This window comes from Hipposideros armiger, unplaced genomic scaffold (genome assembly GCF_001890085.2).
Source record: "Hipposideros armiger isolate ML-2016 unplaced genomic scaffold, ASM189008v1 scaffold_303, whole genome shotgun sequence".
NCBI lineage: Eukaryota > Metazoa > Chordata > Mammalia > Chiroptera > Hipposideridae > Hipposideros > Hipposideros armiger.
The window spans coordinates 194,428-216,460 of NW_017731653.1; the positions used below are offsets into that span (position 1 = coordinate 194,428).

General features: G+C 48.4%; 2 protein-coding genes across 2 annotated transcripts in view; both read right to left on the minus strand.

Moving 5' to 3' along the window:
- The window catches only part of LOC109391837 (keratin, type II cytoskeletal 5-like), a 334,229-nt gene that overhangs the window by 181,848 nt on the left and 130,348 nt on the right, over positions 1-22,033 (minus strand). The window lies entirely within an intron of this gene.
- On the minus strand, positions 1,276-12,736 carry KRT77 (keratin 77). The gene is made up of 10 exons (XM_019659744.1): positions 12,357-12,736; positions 12,064-12,296; positions 7,317-7,531; positions 6,120-6,180; positions 5,496-5,591; positions 4,322-4,486; positions 2,830-2,955; positions 2,483-2,703; positions 2,018-2,052; positions 1,276-1,571 (listed from the first exon to the last, which is right to left on the minus strand). The coding sequence occupies exons 1-10, from the start codon at positions 12,667-12,669 to the stop codon at positions 1,276-1,278; spliced, it is 1,761 nt and encodes a 586-aa protein (XP_019515289.1). The 5' UTR covers positions 12,670-12,736.

Sequence of the window (22,033 nt, forward strand, 5' to 3'; positions counted from 1 at the left end):
TAACTCATCTCCTGACCAAACAGCAGTTTGAGATCACAGAAAAGTTTATTGCAAAAACACCAGAAATTTCAAGGTACCACCTTCAGCCAGGAAATGATGATGTCACAGCACTCCCCATAGGGCCTATGCTGAGCTCATCAGATGCCTCAAGAGAATCATGGACTGGGAGTTTGTGTTAGGACTCAGCAAGCAAGTGAAGGTGACTCCAGATCTTAGAAGCAAACCCACCTTCTCTCTCTCAAGACCCATTAGTTGGCCAATAATTTCCTCTTCCTGTCCCCTCCAGCACATCTCAGTCATCTTATGTAAGTCCCAAAATGAAGAGTCAAATTCTCACAAAGTGCTCGGTCACAGAGAACAGGAGGCAGAAAGGACTTTGCAGTCTGGGAAAGAGCATTAAGCTGCTTTGCAAATGGCAGGCAGCTTGCAGCCTGGTTCAGAATTGAACCTCCCAAGACCCAAGTCTGATCCTCAAACTCCTCAAGGCCTGGGCACCTGGACAGAGTGGTTGGACTGCATGTGCTCAACCTGTTAGACAATTCTTAAGCAGAGTCGGGGCCAGGCTTCCAAAGAATGAAGCTGTCAGGAGGGGCAGGACAGAACAGAACTTGTGTGCTTGTCTGTCAGCTCTTCTATTCACTGCTCATTACATTCCTCCCTGGGGACAAGGACTCGTGCCCTCTGAAATAGTCCCACCTGGGGCTGCTAACCCAGGGGCTAATGCTTCTTGAGGCAGAGATTCAGAATCAGGCCCGGACATGACTTGCAGGTGTCTGCTGTGGGCAGCCAATCCACACTCTTCATGATAGTGTGAAGCTATAGGCCAAAAGGCAGGAATTGGTCCCCGGTACAGAGGAGCCCTGTACCAAGCTAGCTTGCCTTGCCATCAACCACTCACCCAATGGCCTCATTTTATGGGTCCCTGAGGGATGGATTCTTGTTCCCAGGCAGCTCAGGCGCAGGAAAGGGAGCCTGGAACTGAGAAACCTGGTGTGCTTGACCTCGACTCTCCATTACCTGCCTTATAGATGCTCTACACTTCATGGCTAAACTGGGCCCTGGGCATCCCCTGGGACAGGAGCAGGGCCAGCTGGGTGGAATCTGACTTGAGAATGAGACTGGCTGTGTTCTGACTTCCAGCCAGTGCCCTCCATAGATAGACCTACTTCCCCATCTAGAGTGGACTTGATTGGCAAAACTGCTGAGACCCATCGGGAAAAGGTAAGTGAGAGGGGGTCAGAAGGACGTAGAAAAGGGGACAGGAGTGAGCCACTTCTACTCCATGATTCGCGTGTGGGAGGTGTTAGTAGAAGTTTGGATGATCTGCACGCGGGAAGAACTCCCGCCGCTTCTGCCCTTGTACTTGCTGCTCCCACCGCCGCTGCTCCCATAACCACCTCCACTGCCGCCCCCCAGAGAGCTCCCGGCGCCGCTGCCTCCGTAGCCCCAGCTGCTGCCACCGCCGCTGCCGCCGCCGCCGCCGCCGCCGCCGCCGCCGCCGCTGTAACCTCCAGAGCCTCGGCCACCTCCGCCCCCTGAGCCACTGAGGGACATCTGGCTGCTCTGCACAGCTGTGGAGGGAGAGGGCAGCCCAGTCGGGGGTCAGAAGGACTAGGCAGGGGGACCAACCTGCACCCACCCTCCGCACAGACTCCTGCATCCTTCATCACTGGTAGCATCTGACTTGCAAAAAGATACATTAAATGAAAGTATATTCATTTCCAAAGTATTCTTCACACTACAAAAAGATATCAGGGTACATTTTCATTATTAATATACCCTAAAGCGTTCTAAGCCATGCTGATGATTAGGGATCATAAAAACTAAGGTAAAGAAGAGCTAAAATAATTTATTTCAACAAATTTCTCCACGCTTTGCAGCTGTGTTTGCTCATTTGACTCTCACTGTGTGGGACTGGAAACTAAAATGCCCCCTGGCAGTTCCCTGCTGGGCAACCCTGCTGGGCTCTCCCTCCACTCAGCACCAACCAGCCCCAGCCCTAGGCTCTGCTACTTACAGATGCTCACGTGGCTCTGCAGTTCTCCTGACATCCTGTAAAACCAAAGCACACATCAGCCAGACCTGCAAAGCCAGAAGGAAAGCAGGCAGCAGTCTGGTGACACCAGTAGTGGAGCTGTCCCCCAGCCTTGTTGCACATGGGAAAGGTGTATGTGCACGGGCAGGGAGGTCAGGGGGCCAGTGAGAACAGAAGGGATTTTAAGCATTTTCTTGAAGACTTTTAGCATTGGGGAGGTGGGGGTGGGGTCACCACCTGGCTGCAATGGCTTGGGTTGGGATATAGGGACATTCTGCTTAGAGGCAAGAGAATGATAATGACCCCACCAAATCACACATCCTCGCTTCTGACTTGAATATTTCTGCTCATCTTGGGTTACCAATCCTCCCAGAAAAGCTATTGTCTCCAAATAGTCCCACAGCTCCAGGGGTACAACCTGCACTTTGGTTCCAAAATATGGCCCACCTGCTCTCCTCGCCCTCCAACAGCCTGCGGTAGGTGGCGATCTCCACGTCCAGGGACAGCTTGGCTCCCAGCAATGCCTGGTAGTCACGCAGCAGCCGGGCCATGTTCTCCTTGGATTGTTGCAGGGCCTCCTCCATGCCCTGCAGCTTCTGCCCCGCGTCCTGGAGGGCCCGCTGTCCTCTCTCCTCTGCTTCCAAAATGACTGAGTTCATCTGCTCAATCTGCTCAGGAGACGGTCACGGTTAGAAGCATGGTGAGGGGTGGGGGGTAAGTTTCAGGAGCCCCATCCTGCAGGGCATCATGGGAGGTGACATGTCTGGACAGCCCACCCTGAGCACCCATCTCACCTGCTTCTTGACATTACTGATCTCTGCCTGCAGCCTCTGGATGGTGCGGTTGAGCTCTGTAATCTCCATCTTGCTTTTCTTCAGATCATCTCCATGCATTCCCGCTGTCACCTGGAGCTCCTGGTACTGAGGGTCAAAGGCAGCACCACAGTCAGCCTGCTGCTCACCATGAGCCCTTCCAGGGAGGAGTAGGTCTACCTACCTAGACCCTACCCAAGACCACTCTGCCGTGGGAAAGTTCCCAGAGAACTCACCCCTCCCTCTCCCCGCCCCCCAGCTATGCTCCCATACACACACACTCACACCTGTACCAAACCTCCCTTATCTGAGCTCTGAACACACATACATACATACATACATACATACATACATACATCTATATCAAGCCTCCCTCATTCCCACCAGTCTCTGGGTCAGCCCCACATCCCAGATAAACAAAGCTAGTTCGTGATGCCCGTTTTACCTCCTTTTCCGCATACCTAAGCCTTTACACTGGTCTTTACCACACTGGGACAACCCCCCCTTCACTTTTCCCACCCTGCTGTCTTTCTTCCTACCCTTTTCCAGAATGATTTTCCTAGCAGTCAAGCCCTCATTTCCTAAGGGGCCCTTGGCACACTCCACGTTTAGTCTCATTTTCTTCTCTATCTCCTTTTCCATGCCTATGTGGCCACAGTAATAGGAATTCTACCCACAGGCCATGACCCTGAAGGAAGCAAGGTTGCCGATCTGCCTCAGCTGGGAAGAGCGCAATGATGGTGCCAACATGGGCCAGTGAAGCAACGTCCTCCACAACTAGACTGAAGAACAAAACGACAGCAACTTGTCTGTTCCCCTTCCCCGATTCCCCCAATAAAATCTTTAAAAAAAAAAGAAGTAGCCAAAGTTGTGCCCAAAGATTTAATTTCAAAGGTGTTTATCTGATAAGTAAGGGTATATTCCTACCATAGATGCCACGCTGCTATTAAAGGAGATGTAAAATACTTAATGTCACAGAAAGGCATTGAAAGTGATAAATAAAAGAGGAAAGTACAGGCCTATATTTTAAAAGACCTCACTATGAAAAAATAAGAATGACGGAGAGCATGGGTTGCTGGAGGCACACCTGAGTTCAATTAAGTTCTGCCCCTGCCACTTACCAGCCACAAGACCTTAGGGAAATTAGGCAATCTCATACTTTAGTATATATAAAATAGGAATAATGAAATCCTTGCCTCATAGGGTTGTTGTAGGAGTAAATAATATATATATAAAGCACATAGTGTGGTGCCTGAAACATATGAGCTTTCAATAAATGATAGCTACAATGAACTGGTAGAAAATATGCTGACATATTAATATTGGTAGAGGAGATGAGTAATCTTTATCTGTAATTTCTCAGTTTTCTGTAACAAACATGTTTTACTTCAGAAATAAGAGAGCGACAACACAAGTTCCAGGATGTATGTTTGGTTTGGAATGCCGAGTCTGGGCAGGGAACAGCAGTGCTCACCTTGGTCTGGTACAGGGCCTCCGCCTCCTCCTTGCTCTTCTGGGCGATCATCTCATACTGCACCTGCACAGCGCTGATAATGCTGTCCAGATCCAGGGAGCGGTTATTGTCCATGGACACGATGACATTGGTGTCACTGATCTGGGTCTGCATCTGGGACAGCTCCTGCGAGGAATGGACCACAGGCGAACTCTTTCCACTGTCCTCCTAGGGCCTCAGTTTCCCTTTTCTGCCCCCTCAAGGCTCTCTGGAAAAGCCAGAAGCCTGGGCCACATAGGAGTTTTAGGGGAAAGTTCTTTGAATTTTTGTTGTGCACTGAGAGGTACCTTAACTAAAGGTAAAGGCACCCAGACCTAGCCTCCAAAGAGAAGAAGGAGCCTGAACTCAGAGCCCTTGTAGACACCACCTGCCCATTATGCTGCTCCTGTGCCCTGTATATCTATCTGCCTTACTCTGGCTTGACTGCCATCTTGGGCTGGGCCCTGTGACAGGCAGACTTGCTCCTTGAAACCACAGGAGTTCTCAGACACCATAGAAAGGACTACACCTCTACTGCCACTCACACTCACTTTTGAGTTTGGGTTCTACCATTGACTAGCTAGGTAACCCAGCAAGTAACTGAATCTCTCAGTGCCTCCGTTTTCTCGTCTGTAGAGTGGAGATACCCAGAACTTAGTAGAGCTCATAAGACAGCACCTGGCCCAGAGCAGTGCCCCCAGTTTAGACATGGGTGACTATAGGACCAGGGATGGTAACAGCATATTATCTGTCACCACTGCAGTCTTCATCTTCATTCCCTTTAAGATCCACCCTGTCCTCTCCTATGGAGTTCCCCAATAACCCCCATCAACTTGCCAGTGCTGATGAAGATTTCTGGTTGGTTTTGCCACTGTATGTCCCAGGTATTAACCTCATTTCCCAGACAGAAGTGAGGATGGCTTCACCTTCTCCTACCTCAGGATTTTCCCTGCCTCCCATCTCCAGTGCCCCCATCCAGGAATCAAAGTCACTGAGGGTTAAGAGCACAGCTGACTCCAGGCCCACAGAGTTGAGGTGACCAGGGAGAGGAGTCCCTAGTAGGCAACATTGGGTTTCAGGCCTCCCCCTCTTAACAGCCCATACCTCTCGTAAGATATGAGAAAAGACAAGGGTTTCTTATGAGGATTGAACTCACGATCTCAAATAATTGTTTCAGGAAATTGACCTCCCCAAACAGAGCGTCCACCTTGGACTGCAGGTCCACTTTGTTCATATAGGCAGCGTCCACATCCTGAAAAGCAAGCAAAGGCAGTCTGACTTTTTTTGCCTGGTGTTGCCTGCCACCAACTGGCTGGGTGGCCCAGGCAAGTGGCAAGGCCCCTCTGGGTTTATTTCCTCACCTGCAAATTTCCTCACCTTACTCAAATAAGGGAACTGCAAACCTTGATTTTTCTGGCCAGAATGAAGTGTGACACCAAGCTCTTCATCTTGGTCTATCACATACAACACCCAGGTCACTCCCCAGGTCCCAAGGCCACAAATAACTGACACTCAAAAGCTGTTTGTTAATTTAATTTCACTTTCAGGACCCTGAAGAGATTAAAAACTCAAGTATTCCTAAAGATTCGTATTACAATAACATCACTTTCAGACTTTCCCCTTCTGTGTAAGGGGCCCCAGCACTTGGCCAGCACACTCAACAAGCTGGCCCCCACGGTCACCCTGTCTATCCCTCAGTCACACAGCATCCCACAGGAATTCCTCACTCTGTTCAGCCTCCTGGGCCCACAGTCCTCCTAGGGACTCTCCCATTCCTCACCTTCTTCAGGATGACAAAGTCATTCTCATTGTTGGTCCTCCGGTTGATTTCTTCCTCATATCTGTGGGGGGAGGTAAGAAACACAGACAGGCTGCAGGGGCTGATCTTGGCTCCTTGAGATTTCTCCTGCAGCGGGAGGCTTGAAATCCCTTAAATTTTTACTGTCCTGGACTCTGGCTGTACCTTACCAGGGCCTGCTGCTCTCACTGACAAGCAGCTAGAGCCAGCTCCTCGTTCTCCAGGTCAACAGAGGGGACAACAACCCAACATGGAAAACCTAGAGCCCCATTTTTATTTGTAAATTTGTCAAGTTCATTCCTTTTTTTTTAATTGAGAACTTAAAATAACCACTTTTGCTAAATCTTTTTAAAGAGAAAAAAATCTCATCTACGATTCTGCCCCCCAACACCTTCAGTGTGAATTTCATTTCTCCCTTTTCAACTCACACACACTTGACTGTGTACTGGCCCAATGCAATAAGCATGACAGGGTGATATTTAGAGAAGCACCCTGCACCCCTCAGCATGGGGAGAGAAAGGCCTCTCAGTTGTCTGCAGGTGCAGGAGCAGCTGACCTAGAATTAGACAAGCCCTATCACTCCTATCATCATTATTATTAATAATAGCTAGTGCTTACTGAGTACTTAGCAAGTACAGACACAGCCTAAGAATGTATTAAGAATAATTTCATCTAAACCAGTGGATCTCCAAATGTAATCCCCAGTCCCCCAGCATCAGCTTGAAAACATTAGAAACAAAAACACTCCAGCCCGATCCCAGACCTACTCAATCTGATTTTCACAAGCTGAGGCACGCTAAAGTTTGAGAGCCACAGATCTACCCCTCACAATAATCCAGCAAGGAGGTTACTCACTATCTCCATTTTACTAATGTGAAAACTAAAGGCTTAGACAGATGAACTTGCAGGCAGCCAGACAGTGGCCATGCCCACACAGGAACTGAGGCTAGTCTGCTCCTCCCCATGCAATACATTGAGAGTTGACTGGCAATACCATCCTACTGGGGCTACCATGTACAAAATGGCACCCCCTGCAGCTGTGCAGTATGGAGCCTGCATGACTGTGCCTGGTGCACCTGATCCCACCCCTTACACATCCAGTAAGCAGAATGTCTTGCTCCTTGAATCAGTTCCCTGCCATGCTGCTCCCCAAGCCCTTCACCCTGCCTGGAGCCTCACTTGTTCTTGTAGTCCTCCACCACATCTTGCATGCTCATGACCTCCGTGTTCTGGCGCATCTGCTGCGCATTGAGAAAATCCACCTGCCTCCGCAGCTCACTGATATAGTTCTCCAAGAAGGGCTCCAGGTTGTTGGTCCGAGTCGACGTATTCATCTGCTGCAGCAGCTCCCATTTTGTTTGTAGCACCTGGTTCTGCTGCTCCAGGAATCTCACCTAAGAGGAAAAGACCTCTAAGTTCACCTCAGGCTGTGGATCTGAGAAGCATCCTCACGGGGAGGAGGATGGGCAGCCCCACAGCATATCCAGGACTCAGAGAATCAAGATGACCCCTCTGAGGGTCAGAGAGCTTCCCTTTTTCTGGGACCAGGACACATGAGCACAGCGTGGTTGCTGATAGTTGACCAATGGCTATAAGGTCAACTTGCCTGAAATTAACACTAAGCTAACTCTGATGTTGAAGGTAAATCCCTCCAGTTAGGCTCCTTGTTTCCTTTAGCTACCCCCATTTACATCAGAGAGCTGTCACTCAGTTTATCCATGCCAACTTGAGGAAATGGTGAAATGATGATCAGAGCATCTAACACATCCAGGGCTCATTCCTCTTTGTGGTTGAAACACATTATGTGACTGAGGACAGGAGAAAATAAAAGGAGGAAAGGAACAATTTGACTTAGAATATTAAACTGATTCCTGAGCAAGCTTGCCTGGGTGTTCCCACCCTGCAGGCCCCACCACCTCCACTGTCTGCCAATATGTTTTTCAGGAAGGTCACCTCATTTAAATGCTCCTATAATAGATAGAATTTTAACAGTACATAGATGGTCTCATTTTTTTTCATGTTATATAATGCATTCCAATGCCCCAAAGTCAGGACTTTGGGGTTATCTAGTATTCAGGGGCTACCCAGTTTCTATTTCCTTCATTAGCACAGAGAATGGAAAGTGGACATCATCCTATATTCTCACCACCTCTTCCCCAAAACTGTAGTTGCAAAGGTCAGGTAGAGGGTCCAGAGAGCTGGCTGGCTATGCAGACCAAGCGCATGGACTGTCCTTTGCCTAATAATGATCAACCCTCACCTACCTCTATCGGCTGCCCACAGGTGGAGCCCCCCTCCCGTGTCTTAGGTGAAGACCATGAATGCCTCTATGCTTTGTTCAGACACACACACACACACACACACACACACACACACACGCGCACACTCCAGAAACTGCCTGGGGGCTGTGTATGGGGACAAACCCACTGCTTGTGTTGTCAAAAAAGAACCTGAAGACACCCTCCTACAATATGGCACTAAGAAGGGTGCCCAGAATCCCCATCTCTTGAGGCTGCCCATCTGAGGGTCCAGCCTTTGTTAACTCCCTTTGGGCTCTGACTCTAGGTTGGAAAATTTGTGCAAGAGAACACTTTCTCATGGCTTATTTTTGTTCAACTTATCAAAGCAAGAGATAAGGCAACCAGCTCTCCCAGGTTTGTCCACACAACTCGTAACACCCCGTGAGACATCCCTGCCACCTGGCCTATTTTCTACTCTGGCGGCACTCCCAGGGGGTGGAGAAATCTATTGAACACTTGTTCACAGCCCTGTGCTCTGCGTTGTAGGGACCAAAAGAAAGAATCTTATGGTCCCACTATGAATTTCCACATCAAACAATGAGAGGACAGTAGGACAGCTCTGGGTACTTTGAGCTTAGCCTGAGTCCCCCTAGTCAAAGAAACCGTGGTTCTCAGCAGGCCACCCAAACTGCAAAGGTAGAGGCTGGCTTCAGGAATTGCCAGATAATTGTAATGGGATGAAACCACTAGACAAATCATTGAAAGCCATTGTGATCTTTCTCCAGGCCCCCAAAACACTCCTGGGCTGTGTTCCCCATCAGCAATACTCAGGGGGTGCTCAGTTAACACAGATAAAACTTACGTCATGCTGAGCTAACCTTCTTGCTGGAAAAAGCACACCCCACTCGGCCTCTTGTGCTCCTCTCCCTCCTGCTCATGACATTCTAGCCACCAGCAGCCCAGATCTCTCCAATTCTTTGCCTGACTAACTCCTATTCACCCTTTAGATCTCAGCTAAAGTGGCATCCCTGGTGTCTTCCCTGTTCTTTTCCCCTGCGGCATCTATTATGATTTACAGCCTTTCGGTGTGAGCTCCAGGAAGGCAAACCACGTCTGCTTTGTTCTCCAGTAAGCAAGGTGTTGAGACCAATGGACACTCAGTGCCCAACACTGAGAAGACAGTTCATAAGTATCAGAGACTAATGAAATGCTAAGGGCTTTGGAATTGTCTGCTAGTGTAGACTATCCAGGCCACTCACTACCCTGGCATAGAGAACTCAAGGTCAGCTGAGCAAATACAGGCCAGTGTCCCCATGAAAAGGGCTGAAATCCACCCCCCGCCCTTTCCCTCCTGAGGTCCCTTTCCCTTGTCACTGGTTTTAAAAAAGCCTTCATCTCCATTCCCACTCTCTGAGGGTCAAGCCTGACACCTGAAGGACTGATTCAGTTTTTCATTCAACACAGGGCAATTTAATGAGCAATTATCATGTGCCAGGCACTATTCTAGATGCTTGGAGTTTAATCATAAACCAAACAGACAAAAATCCCTGCTTTTCAGGAGTTTGAATTCCATTCAGAGAGACAACTGTAAAGAAATGTGAAATATACAGTGTATTGAATGGCTATAGTGGCTATAGAGAAAAATAACCCAGGCATGGTGGACAGAGATGCTGGGGCGGGGGTGCTACTTTAAATAGGGAGATCAGGGAAGGCCTCACTGAGACAGTGGCATCTGAGCAAAGACCTGAAGCAGGTGACGGGGGAAGCCAACTCACTCTTTGGAAGCGAGGAGTTCCAAGCAGAGGCAAGTGTAAAGGCCCTGAGGCAGGACCATACTTCGGATGCTGGAGGATGCAAGAATGCAATAGCGTTGCCAGTAAGTAAGAGGAAAGCAGGAAAGGAAGCAGAGAGGGAGTGGAGGACCACTGCAGACAGTGAGTTTGTATCCTGGGTAGCTGAATTCCAGCCCTCACTCTGTTCACTAAAACTTGTGGCTTGTGAGCCGTTTCATCCAATGGTTAGCAAGCGTTACCTAATTCTTACAAATGCAAGCCAGGGGTTAGCAGCAGCTGTGGGTTGGAGAGCCAGATCATATAGGGCCTCGCAGGATCTTGGCTTTTATTCTAAATGAAATAAGTCGCCAATGGAGGACTCAAACGGAGGAGTAATATGATATTTTTAAAGGATGGCTCTCGTGTGGTGCTAAGAATAGGCTGGTTGGAGTTAAGGGTGAAAGGAGGACCAGATCAGAAACGAGGGTCAAGAGTCACTGCAATAGAAGGCGTCTCCCTTCCAGCCAGGCCAGGGCCCTCCTGAATGAGGCTTCTCTCCTCGTGGCACCACCAGCCATGCCCTTGGGGAAGGACAGGAAGCCATGGTTTCCTACATCTTGGCCTCTGCCCACAGCCCCATGCCACAAAACTGAACAGATGTCCTATTAATGGCAGGAACCACAATCAAATGAAAGTCTCAGGAGACCAGCTGCCTGCCACCCATGGCCATTTCACTGACCAACCCCCCACCCCGCCCTGCTCTTGTCCCTGACCCTGCCTTGGCCTGGCCTTGACCTCCCAGTGGTGTCTCCTTCACCTGTCACCTCCTCGTTCCAGTCAAGCTTCCCCAGTCCCTGTCTGTGCCTGAGGCGTGATAATATTCAGCCAAATTTCCCATCCAAGATCATCAGAAGTAGCCAGAAGCATTTAGCTCTGTGGAGCTCTTTTTTGGCTATCTCCAGGCCTCCTCCCCCAGCTCACACACTCTGTCCTGTCCCCAGAATTTACCCAGATATCAGAGGTCTGGTATACAGCCCAACGCTGGACTTTGGCCATGGCTACTCAGCAGCCAGACCACAGGTTAAACTCTGGCCTCAACACAGAACTCCTGTGGGGACTGAGGGAAAGTCACTGAGCATCCAGGGGCCTTTGTGGTGCTTCTCACTACATCCCAAGAGCAAAAAATCTTCTGGGGATTCTACAGCAGCGGCCTTGACTCCACCTCTGAACAAGAGGAAATGGTGGAGAAAAGCGTTTACCACGGGTCTTCCATCAGCCTCTGCTTAGTGATTTGGGCCTGGACCAGTCATAATCTGAGATTTAATGAGGAAACTCGGGAGAAGGGCTTCAATGGCTTCATCTGGCCTATTTTTGGCCCTTGAGCTAAAATGAGGGACTCAGTCAGAATCCTACTTAGTATGTTATTTACTTTACCCCCCAGCAATACCTACCAGGACATTTACTTAGGCTCTGCCATGGCTCCTTGAGGGCAGGACCTGCGTCTTAGTCGTCCTGTCATCACCCTGTGGTACAGTGTCTGGCATATATTAGATGCTTAGTAAATGTTTGTGGGATGGATGAGTGGATGGATGGATGGATGGATGAATGGATGGATGGATGGATGGAAAGTGAATAATGATGAATGAGAATAAGGTTGCTACACCATGTCTGTTGGGTATTTTGACACCTTTTATCTGCTTTCCTGCCAAAATGAAAAGATAGAGTTGAATTCCCTCATTAATTGAGGGCCTAAACAAAGTAAATGTTTTTTTGAGGTCCCAGGACACACACATCTGGAAGTAATTGTCACCACCAAACTGACACAGCGCAATGTGGTGAGAGGTGGCAGGGCACACGGCCCTCTCAGTTGTTTGGTCAGGGACCAGATACTCTGCCTGCCCCTGGAGTACTCACCTTGTCAATGAAGGAGGCGAACTTGTTGTTGAGAGCCATGATCTGCTCCCGCTCCTGGGTCTTGACTCTCTGAATTTCAGGGTCCACCTCCAGGTGAAGTGGCTGCAGGAGGCTCGGGTTGATAGTCACCTCTTGGATGCCCCCCGGGGGACAGGAAGGACCAAAGGCCCCAAGCCCCAAATTCCTACCCCCAAACCCAGCACCCCCAAAACCACCTCCTCCATAGCCACCACCTCCAAAGCTCCCACCCCCAAAAGCACCACCTCCAAAAGCACCACCTCCAGAGCCAACACCCCCAAAACCACCACCCCCAAAGCTTCTGCCCCCTCCAAATCCCCTTCCTGCTCCCGCACCCTGGCCAAAACTACTGGTGCTTCTCTCCACTAGGTTAACGGAGATGCTTTTACTGCCACCCAGATTGTAGAGGCTCCAAGAGCCAAACCCCCTCGCCCGGCTCCCATACCCACCACCGCCACTCCTCCCTCGGGCCTGACACACGGACCCCACAGCCCGACTCCCACCACCAGAGCCTGCAGAAGAGCCAAGGCTGTAAACTCTCTTGCTCCTTGAGCTAAATGCGGACTGAGAGCTAAACTGTCGGCTCATGGTTGCCAGAGCATCCAGGCAAGCAGACACAAGAAAGGGCAGCTGGAAGGAGGCAGAGATAGGGGCGGGAAAGAGTGGTGACTCCTTTGCAAGAGGTCTGGCTCACTCCCTATATATACACGCGCACATTAGCTGGGCGGGGCACCCTCCCAATCCTGGGAGGGGTGTATCTATGTTTAGTTTGTCTGCCAGAAGCATCTGTTTAAAACTTCATGCCTATGACTTGCCGAAATTGCACTGTAGGCAAACTTCCCCAACTTGATCATTTATCATTCATCTCTTGCCATTTAGAGATCAGAGTGCACTAATCTCTCAAGATCAAGTTGTGGAAACTCCTCTACAAGTTTCCCCCAAATCATTAGTTGATCTCTTCCTAAGAAACTCCACCATCAACTTGTTTGTTTTTGAGGTGTGTCCTGCAGATCTGGGGCAAAGGTAGGGGTTGTCTATCTGTCTTGGGACCACAGCAGGGACACCAGTGGAGACATCTGCTGCCATAGAATTATGGTGGGGCAAAAGTTTTGTTCTGATCTCCCTACTATCTGCCTCTGCTCCCCACTGTTACCATCACCATGTACATCTCAAATTTTAATCACATGAGAACACAGTATTGTAGCCATTGAGTGCAAGTGAAAGCCAGGGGACTATGTCCAAAACAACCCACATTTTGCTGGGTGCATCACTGCTTCTCTATACACCTCAGGCTGCTCAAATACAAAACAGATGAGGTCTTGTAGCACTAAAGATCTGTGGTTGTAGATCATTGAGCATCTACCAGGACCTAACGTTGTCTTCCAGCCCAGGGGTCGGCAAACTGCAGCTCGCAAGCCACATGCGGCTCTTTGGATACGTACATGTGGCTCTGAAGTAAAATTGAAAATGAAAATAAAACTATCATAGTTTCATTTGTAAAATTTTTAAAATATATTCACATAATGATGATTTCATTTGTTTTATGGTTCTCGAATAATTTTTAAATTGTTGTAAAGGACAGGATTGGGGCTTCCATCTCAAAAGTTTGCCAACCCCTGTTCTAGCCCAAAAGACAAACTATCCCCAAATCTCTCTTTTTTTTCTCTTCATTTACAATCTATTGTAGAGCAATGCTTTGTAAAATAGAATAAAAAATGAATTACCCTTAAAAGGAGATTTTTTTTAAGATATACAAAATACAAACCCCAATTTTTTAATTTAGTATCAACATACATAAAATTGTTCTATTGCTAAAAGGAAAAAAAAATTTTAATTGCGTTCCTACATGCTTGTTCTACAATATAATGCTTATTCTCAAACCAGTAACAAAGTGCCCTGGACCAGTGCTAGTATGTGGGCCCATGTTCTGGGAAGCACTGTCTCAGACAGTAAGCAGGGCGGGGGGCACTGCAGAAGGTCAGGGGGTTGCCGAAGCTCATTCAATGAGCATCAGTGTTGGCCACCAAAAATGTGCACTTGCCCTCCAGGCTCAAATAGGTGGTAGCTATCATCCAAAACTTAATAATTATAATAATGATGATGATGATGATGATGATAAATAACAAATAACTTGTGGGGAAAAAACCCTAAATGTCCACACTCAGAAAAATGGCTGAATGATGGCTTGCTCACTTGGGTACAATTATTTAAAATAATTATCAAGGAGACCATGTAGTAGCATTGGAAATGCTTATGATACGATGTGAAATGAAGGAATGGAGCCTGTGACATGAATGCCTAAAAATTAAGAATGCAGAGAAGGCAGGCTTAAAAAGTAACATAAAATGTGAATTGATTTATTAAAGATTATAGAAGGGGTTTTTTCCTAATATTTTAAGTGTCTTTTTCCTTTGTATTTGTGCAATAAGTAAATGTTTTTTTGCAAAAGTTAGGGTTGATCACAGCTGCCAACAGCTATAGAGGTGGAAAAGGCAGTTGGTGGGAAAGAACAGGAGAGGTTTGGGGGAGCTGTGGTGAGAAGATGGCATCCTAGGGCTGGGAGGGGCTCTGTGGGCAGCCTCAAGTCTCCACGCCTTCATATCGGCTCAGTAACTGTTTAGTGGACCATCTCCAGGAGCCACTGTGGGATAGAAGAGAGAGTGAACCTGAAATTCATTATCACAAGAACTGGTTTCAGCTCCCAGCCCTGCTTCTACTGGCCTGTGATCTTAGGCAAGTCGCCTACTCTAGAGTCTCAGCTACTTAAAAGAATCAGGGTATCTATTTCTCAAGGAGTTAATGCTTTCAAGGCACGTGAAAAAGCACAGAACACTATAACATACTAAATGAACATAACTATACCTACTCTCAGATCCTGGTGGAATGACTTAACGGTCCCACTTAGCCAGGACTTCCAGTGCTTAAACCCGGATAGTCCCTCGGGTCTGCACAGCTCTAGTCCTGACCCTAGCCCCCTCAGGGAGCTTGTAGTAGGAAAGGAAAACCTCCTGGCACAGGAGACATAAGGAGAAAACCAGTAGAACAAGAGGAAGGAAAGAGAAGTGGAGCTAAGGATTGGGATGGGTTCATGCAAGAGAGTCGCCTGAAGGCAAGGATTCTGAGTCAGGTAGAGGCAGAGAAAACTGAGGGTGTCTGGAGAAGGGACGGAAGTGGCAGTGATGTGGTGAAAGATCTTTAGGTTCAGCTTTGAATACCTGGCTTTGAAGCCAGGTTCTGCCCTTTCCAGCACCCATGGCTTGGATGGACACTTAATTCTTTGAGCCTCAGTTTCCTGGCCTGTAAAATAAGGATAAAACACCAGCTTCACGGGGTGACTATGAATATAATGAGTAGCTGAAATCAAATATGGAAGAGCACATTGGAAACTCCAAAAAGTCATACAAGCAGGGTTCCTTCCCGCCACTTCCCCCAGCCTTCCCTGAAAACTCTAGACCACAGTCTAGAAAAAGCAGGGCTTTTTCGCATCACTCACTTTCAGCCCCTGTCATGAAGAATACACATAATTAATCCCTTCACAAATGTCTCTACTGCCAACTAAATAAATAGGAAGTTCACCCAGCTTTTATTTACCCTCCTGCTGAATGTGGGGCATTATTAAATTGTGATCAAATGAAAGAGGAAGCTCCAGGAAGCAGGATTTAGAAAGCTTCTTCAGTCTCTGGCTGTGACCAGCTGCCACCCTCCAATGCCAGTGCTCCAGTCCATTTTCTGTCAGCTGGGTGGCTCCTGGGGCATTGCTGTCACTCCCTTAAAGGCCTGGGGATGAGGTGCCCATCAAATACTACTAACTGAGTCTTTGATGTAGGGTGACAGCTATTCTCTACTCCCTCAAAACAAGAAAAATTGGCTTAAAGTAAAGCATGAGAGATTTAACTTGTCCCAAAGGAGATGTTTAACCCCAGGTAAATATTAGATGGTGGATGAGATTTCTAGGGCAAATTGCTATTCCCAAAGGAAACCACTCAACTGGTTGGACAGAGCAGAGCAGTGGTTCCTAAACTTGTTACACGTTGAAATCACCTGGAGACCTTCAAAACCACTAGTGCTGGGGCCCACCCTTAGAGACTGGATTTCACTGATCTGGGTACAGTCTGGGTTTTGGAACTTTTTAAAGGTCCCAGGTGGTTTTAATGGGCAGATAAGTTTGGACACCATTGGCATGGAGGCAGCAGAAGAACAAATTAAATGGCCTCTTCAGATTCCATTCAGTCTGAGGACAAAAGAATAATGATGATCATAATCATAATAGCTAACCTCTTGTCGAGCGCTTTCAGTGGACCATGCACTGTGCTAAGTCTATATATAACATGGACAGTCTCATTAAATCTAAAAGCCAATATTATAAGGAAGAAATGCTTATTATTATCCTCATTTTACAGGTGGTGGAATATAGACTTGGAGAAGTAACTCATTCAAGAACATGTAAATGAAAGTGATGAAATGAAGATTTGAACCCAGATACTCCCACTCCAGAACCCACATGTATTGCAAAAGAGATGGGTCTTTGGAGAGAGAGAGCTGCCCCCTTCCTCCTCTCCACATCTCTCCCTACCTGCTCACCTTAAAAGGAAAGCGAGAAGTCAGTTGAGGGCTTCAGCCGGCCCTGCTTGTCTCCCAGGTACTGAAACCCAGGGCTGCCAAGAGGGCGAGGCCCAGGGCAGCTATCAGCCACCAGATCACAATCTCGGTCAGCGGTGGGAGGCAGGGTTTGAAAGGTGTAACTGGCAGGGGCAGCCCTTGCAGATATGCTCCCCATCTCACCCTGCATCCCCCAGGCCTGGAGGTGGATTCACAGGGAAGCACAGAAGTGTGACAGGGGCATGGGACAGAGGCAGGGCCCCTGGGGCAGAGAACGGGAAGGAGGGAGAATTTCACTCACCAGCCCTTGCCCAGGGAGAGAGGGAGAACTACAGCCCTGGTGTAGGTTTGAGGGCCTTTAATCTCCTTGAAATGGGAGCTTTTGGATCCGTGGGCAGCAGAGGAAGGCAGTGATGTGACCAGGGTCAGGGAGAGAAGCCTCCTGGATCTTAATCGAAGCTTCTGCCCTTGGCTTCCCACACCTACAGACCACTATTCTCCCCACATAAGAGTGTCAAACCTGGACAGGTGACAGAAACCATCAGCCCGGCGCCTTCATTTTACAAAAAGAAAATACCATATTTCCCCATGTATAAGACGCTCCCATGTATAAGACGCACCTTAATTTGGGGGCCTGAAATTTGAAAAAAATGTATTACATGAAGTTATTGAAATCAAGTTTTATTCATCATAAAATTCATACCACTCCTCATCACTTGCGGGAAATGCTAGTAAAAAAAATCTACCACCACTGTATAAGACGCACCCAGTTTTTAGACCCCAACTTTTTTGAAAAAGGATGCATCTTATACATGGGGAAATACGGTAGGTATAAAGAGAGGAAAGGACTTGGTCAAGGTTACAGGGGAAACTTGGTGGTACAGCGATAACTAGTTGGGTATCCTCCCTCCCAATCCAAAAAAGAACAGTGGAGGGGCGGGCCGAGTGGCGCGATGGTTAAGAACTCGCTTGGGATGCCAGAGGGCCCTGGTTCGGATCCCACATATGAGGGCCAGTGACACTGCCCTCTACAGCTAAGATGCTGAACGACAGCTCAACCTGGAGCTGGGCTGCCATGAGTCGCTGGCGACAGCGTAGGCTGCAGTGGGTTGCCATGGGCTACCGTATGTAGCCAGCAGCCAGCGTGAGCGGCCAGCAGCCGCAGTGAGCGGCCGTCCAGAAGCCGGCGACTGATCTGCCTCGCCAGAGAAGAGCGCAATGATGGTGCCAACTTGGGCCAGTGAAGCAACATCCTCCACAACTAGATTGAAGAACAAAACGACAGCAACTTGTCTGTTCCCCTTCCCCCAATTCCCCAGCACTGTTCCCATCCCCCCAATTCCCCAATAAAAATCTTTAAAAAAAAAAAAAAGAACAGTGGAGTCTATGAAGGAGAAATTCCCAGCGGCCTCTGTGCTCCTACAGCCTGGGAGGGATGGGTATACGGGGAGCTCCTCTCCAATCTCTAACAGGTCCTGCCTGCAGGGCAGGAATGTGGTGCTGGGCACACAGGAATGCCCCTCGTGAACCCTTCTCCTGGTTTCTGGGGTATGGTGGTCGTTTGAGGCAACAACTAAGCCTTCAAGCTCTCCTCAGGCCCCAAACCCACCTCAGGTATCCTTTCCACTAGAATCCCAGGGCTCACCTAGAAACTAAGGATCAGGCAGTGTTTCTCTTTCTCATTAAACCTAATGGGTGCTCTTGAACCAGAAAGCCATGCAAGGTCTCACAGCAGCCCTGCACATTCTCATGGCCAAGGTCCAGGGATAATATTGTTCTATAAGCATCTTAAGCTCTTCCATCCAACATGCTAGAAGTCATGACTATTTATACAACCACTTACAAAGCTGGCAACTCTCTCGTCTCTGAGACAAGGGGAGCAGCTGTGTAGGTGTGAGCCCAAAGGAAAATAAAGTTGCAGGTTAGACTTGGATTGAATTCCAAGAGAAACTGTGAGGCCCCAGAAGGGACAGGGGTCATCTAGGCAAAGGATGCTTCTGTATTTTGGGTCAAAGAGGAAGACGGGACAGACTCAAAGTTACGGGCCAGTTAGTGGTGGGGTGGGGACCAGAATCTCAAATCCTCGGGGGGAATATGAGACCTGGAAATTCTCAGATCATGTCTCATCTTGCCCATGGTAGAAGAGATTCAAGTGCTAAACAAATATAAACAATTAACAATTTATTATTATTCCTTCCACTTAAAGAATAGGTGAGTTCCTGGAATGTTGGCCATAAATAGTAATGACACACAGACAAAGGGGAAGAACAAGGAAAGCCAGGTTAAGACATGAGATAGGTGAAGAGTTTTCACAAAGATGGCAGAGGCCCCAGAATCTGGATAGAAAGTGTGGCAATAAATGTGGAAGAAAAAAAGGAAACAGTGAAAAAAAAAAAACCAGGGCTTGAGAGTGTCATACCTTAAAACCATGAAAAAAATGGAACAGGGCCTTACAGCTTCAAAGATGATCTTCAGGAAGATGACCTTGTCTGTCAGAATCCCCACTTTGGCCTCCAGGTCCACTGTGGTCATGTAGGAAGTATCTACTTCCTGGAGAGAGAGAATACCAGACCAGCAATTAGCATACTCTGATTCATTTAAAATATATACTTGTCAATAATTACAATTTTTATGAAGGAAATGGAAACTACTTTTACTTGGTCACTAGACCACTGAGAGTTAAGAGTGACTTGAAAATGGGACCCAGGAATTAAAGAGAGTTACTGTGCCTGATGCTAATGCTTCATTGCAGCAAGAAAGTGGCATTATATTCCAAAAAGCTGAAAGCGTTTTGGCAACTGTTGAGCCCTTACTGCCTCTGGAGTAGCTCAATCACAGGGAGAAAAAAGAAAGACAGCACAATTTATGCCTTAAGGTACCAGTGATGGTGGAACGCAATAGGTCCATGTGTGGCCCTTTCCACAGCCTGAGAGGTTCCCTCTGTCCCCATAACCACCTACCCCATTGCCCCTGCCTCTCTGACATTTGAGAGGAGACTAGTTTCCCAGCTCTGAGAAAGTCCTGGGAAGTCCCACCAGCACAATGGGAACTTCTCCTGCCCCTAAGGAGTTCTGTCCAACCTGGCTTTGGCCCGTTCCACCCCTTTCCCTTCCTCACCCGCCCATCTTTGCTCACCTTCTTGAGAACCACAAAGTCATTCTCAGCTGCTATACACTTGTTTATCTCTTCATCATCCCTGCAGGAGGGGAGCAGCCTGGTTCCAGGGTAGCTGTGCTAGACACATGCTGGGAGAAGTGCCCTAACCAGCCTCAGCTGGTATAGACTGGGGATTCACTGGGGGGGGGGGCGAGCAGAAATCTGACTTGGTCATAGGGACCCGCTGAGCCCTGGGTTCTCCTAGCCCTTGTCGGTGCTAGCATAAATACTCAGGATGTTGATAATGGACCATGAAATGGGCTAAGAGCTGTACTTCTCCAAACCCAATAGACCTAGATGGACACAGCCTTTTTTATTCCCTACCCCTGTTCCTCGCGCTCAATCCTGTTTTCTCCCATATGCCTCCATTCCCCCACTGAGGCTTGAGAATCCCTCCCACAGCTCCAAGGTCTCTCTGTGTTCCTCAGCCATCACTGCGGTTAATGTCCCTTCCCATCTAAGGGGCTGGGAATTTGCAGAGAGCAACCCGGGGCTTCTATCTCTTGGACCCCTCATCAGTCTAGTCCCTGAGCCACAGACACAACTGAGCACTGAGCTCTGCTGCTGCTGTCACTTGCTAATGCAAATCTGATCCACAGAGAGAAGGATCTTTAAGAACAGGGACCATGACCTCTTTGGTCACAGGAGCCCCGACACCTAGTACAGTCCCAGGCACAGACTAGGCACTCAATACATTTTGTTATTATGTACATTTTAGTTAATCTAATTGTAATAATAATAAAATGATTACTATTAACCTGATTACTGGGCATTTAATTAATAATAATAATAATAATAATAATAATAATGTGTCACTATTTGCCAGGCACTTTCAAAATGCTCAGTATATGTTAAATGAATTAACTCTCACAATAAACCTCTGAGTTGGTATGATTATCATCATCACCATTTTACAAATGAGGAAACGGAGGCACAGAATGTTTAAGTAAATAAACTATGACTATGCAGCTAGAAAGAGACATAGTCAAGCTTAAACCCTGGCAGTGTGGTTTCACCCGGAAGCTTTGGAGGAGTTCCTGATGGAGCCAGGGGCTCATAAACACACTGTACACTGCAGGTCTACCAGTTAGCCACATTAAGCTTTCTCCTATTTATACTGTTCCACCCCTCTGCCTGTGACCACAGAGGCCAAACGGTTTTCACACACTAGACACCCGAGCCTCACCACACGGAGGGCTGCTTATCACCTTCTCTTGTACACCTCCCCAAGCACCTGCATTGTGCCCAGCTCCCCATCCAGCCAACCCTGCTCCCTCAGCAGCCTGTCCAGGTGGGCCTGGAGGCAGCTAATGTAGGACTCAAAGAAGGGCTGCAGGTCGTTGGCACTGGCCCTGTAGGTGGTCGACTGCTCCTGCAGGAGGACCACTTGGTCTCCAGCACCTTGTTCTGCTGCTCCAGGAACCGTACCTGTGGTCAACCACAAAAAAGAGGTCATGGCACTCAAACCCAGACCTCATGCTCCTAGGCCCCTACCCCACCACAGGCACTCACCTTATCAATGAAGGAGGCAAACTTGTTGTTGAGGGTCTTGATCTGCTCCTTCTCTTGGATATTCACCTTCCCAATCTGAGGATTGATCCCCATGTTCAGGGGTTACAGGAGACTGGCTTATGGTCCCTTCATGGATGCCAAGGGGAAAGCCCCCTGCGCCCCCAAAGCTCCTGGCTCCACCAGGAACTCCTCCAAAGCTCCTGGGTCTCCCTCCAATACTAAAGGAGCCTCCTCCAAAGCCACTTCTCATGCCCCTTCCTTCAGCCCCACACAGGCTCCCTCCAAAGTCACCCCCAGCCTGGACAGCCCCTTCAGCCACACTGAGTGAGATCTCCTTGCTTCCCCCAAAGTAGTACAGGCTCGGGCTGCCAAAGGCACCCCTATCATAGCACAGGCCATGGCGGCACTGCCTCCCACAGAGCGTGAGGCCGACTGGGACCTGGTGGACTGATGCGGCTCTGGCCAGACACCACAACAGCCGAGTGGCCACTGGAGCCCTTGGTGGCCTAGGACAGGCTGCTGGACTGCTGGCTCATTATCTCTGGAGGTAGGAGGATGTCCTGGTTCAGAAAGCCTCCAAGGAAAGGACACAAAAGGAGGCCCCTCTTGTAGATCTCAGTGAATTGGTTCATTAATTGGATGATTTCTGGGTTTTGCTCTCTGGCTAAAACTAATCCCTACACCA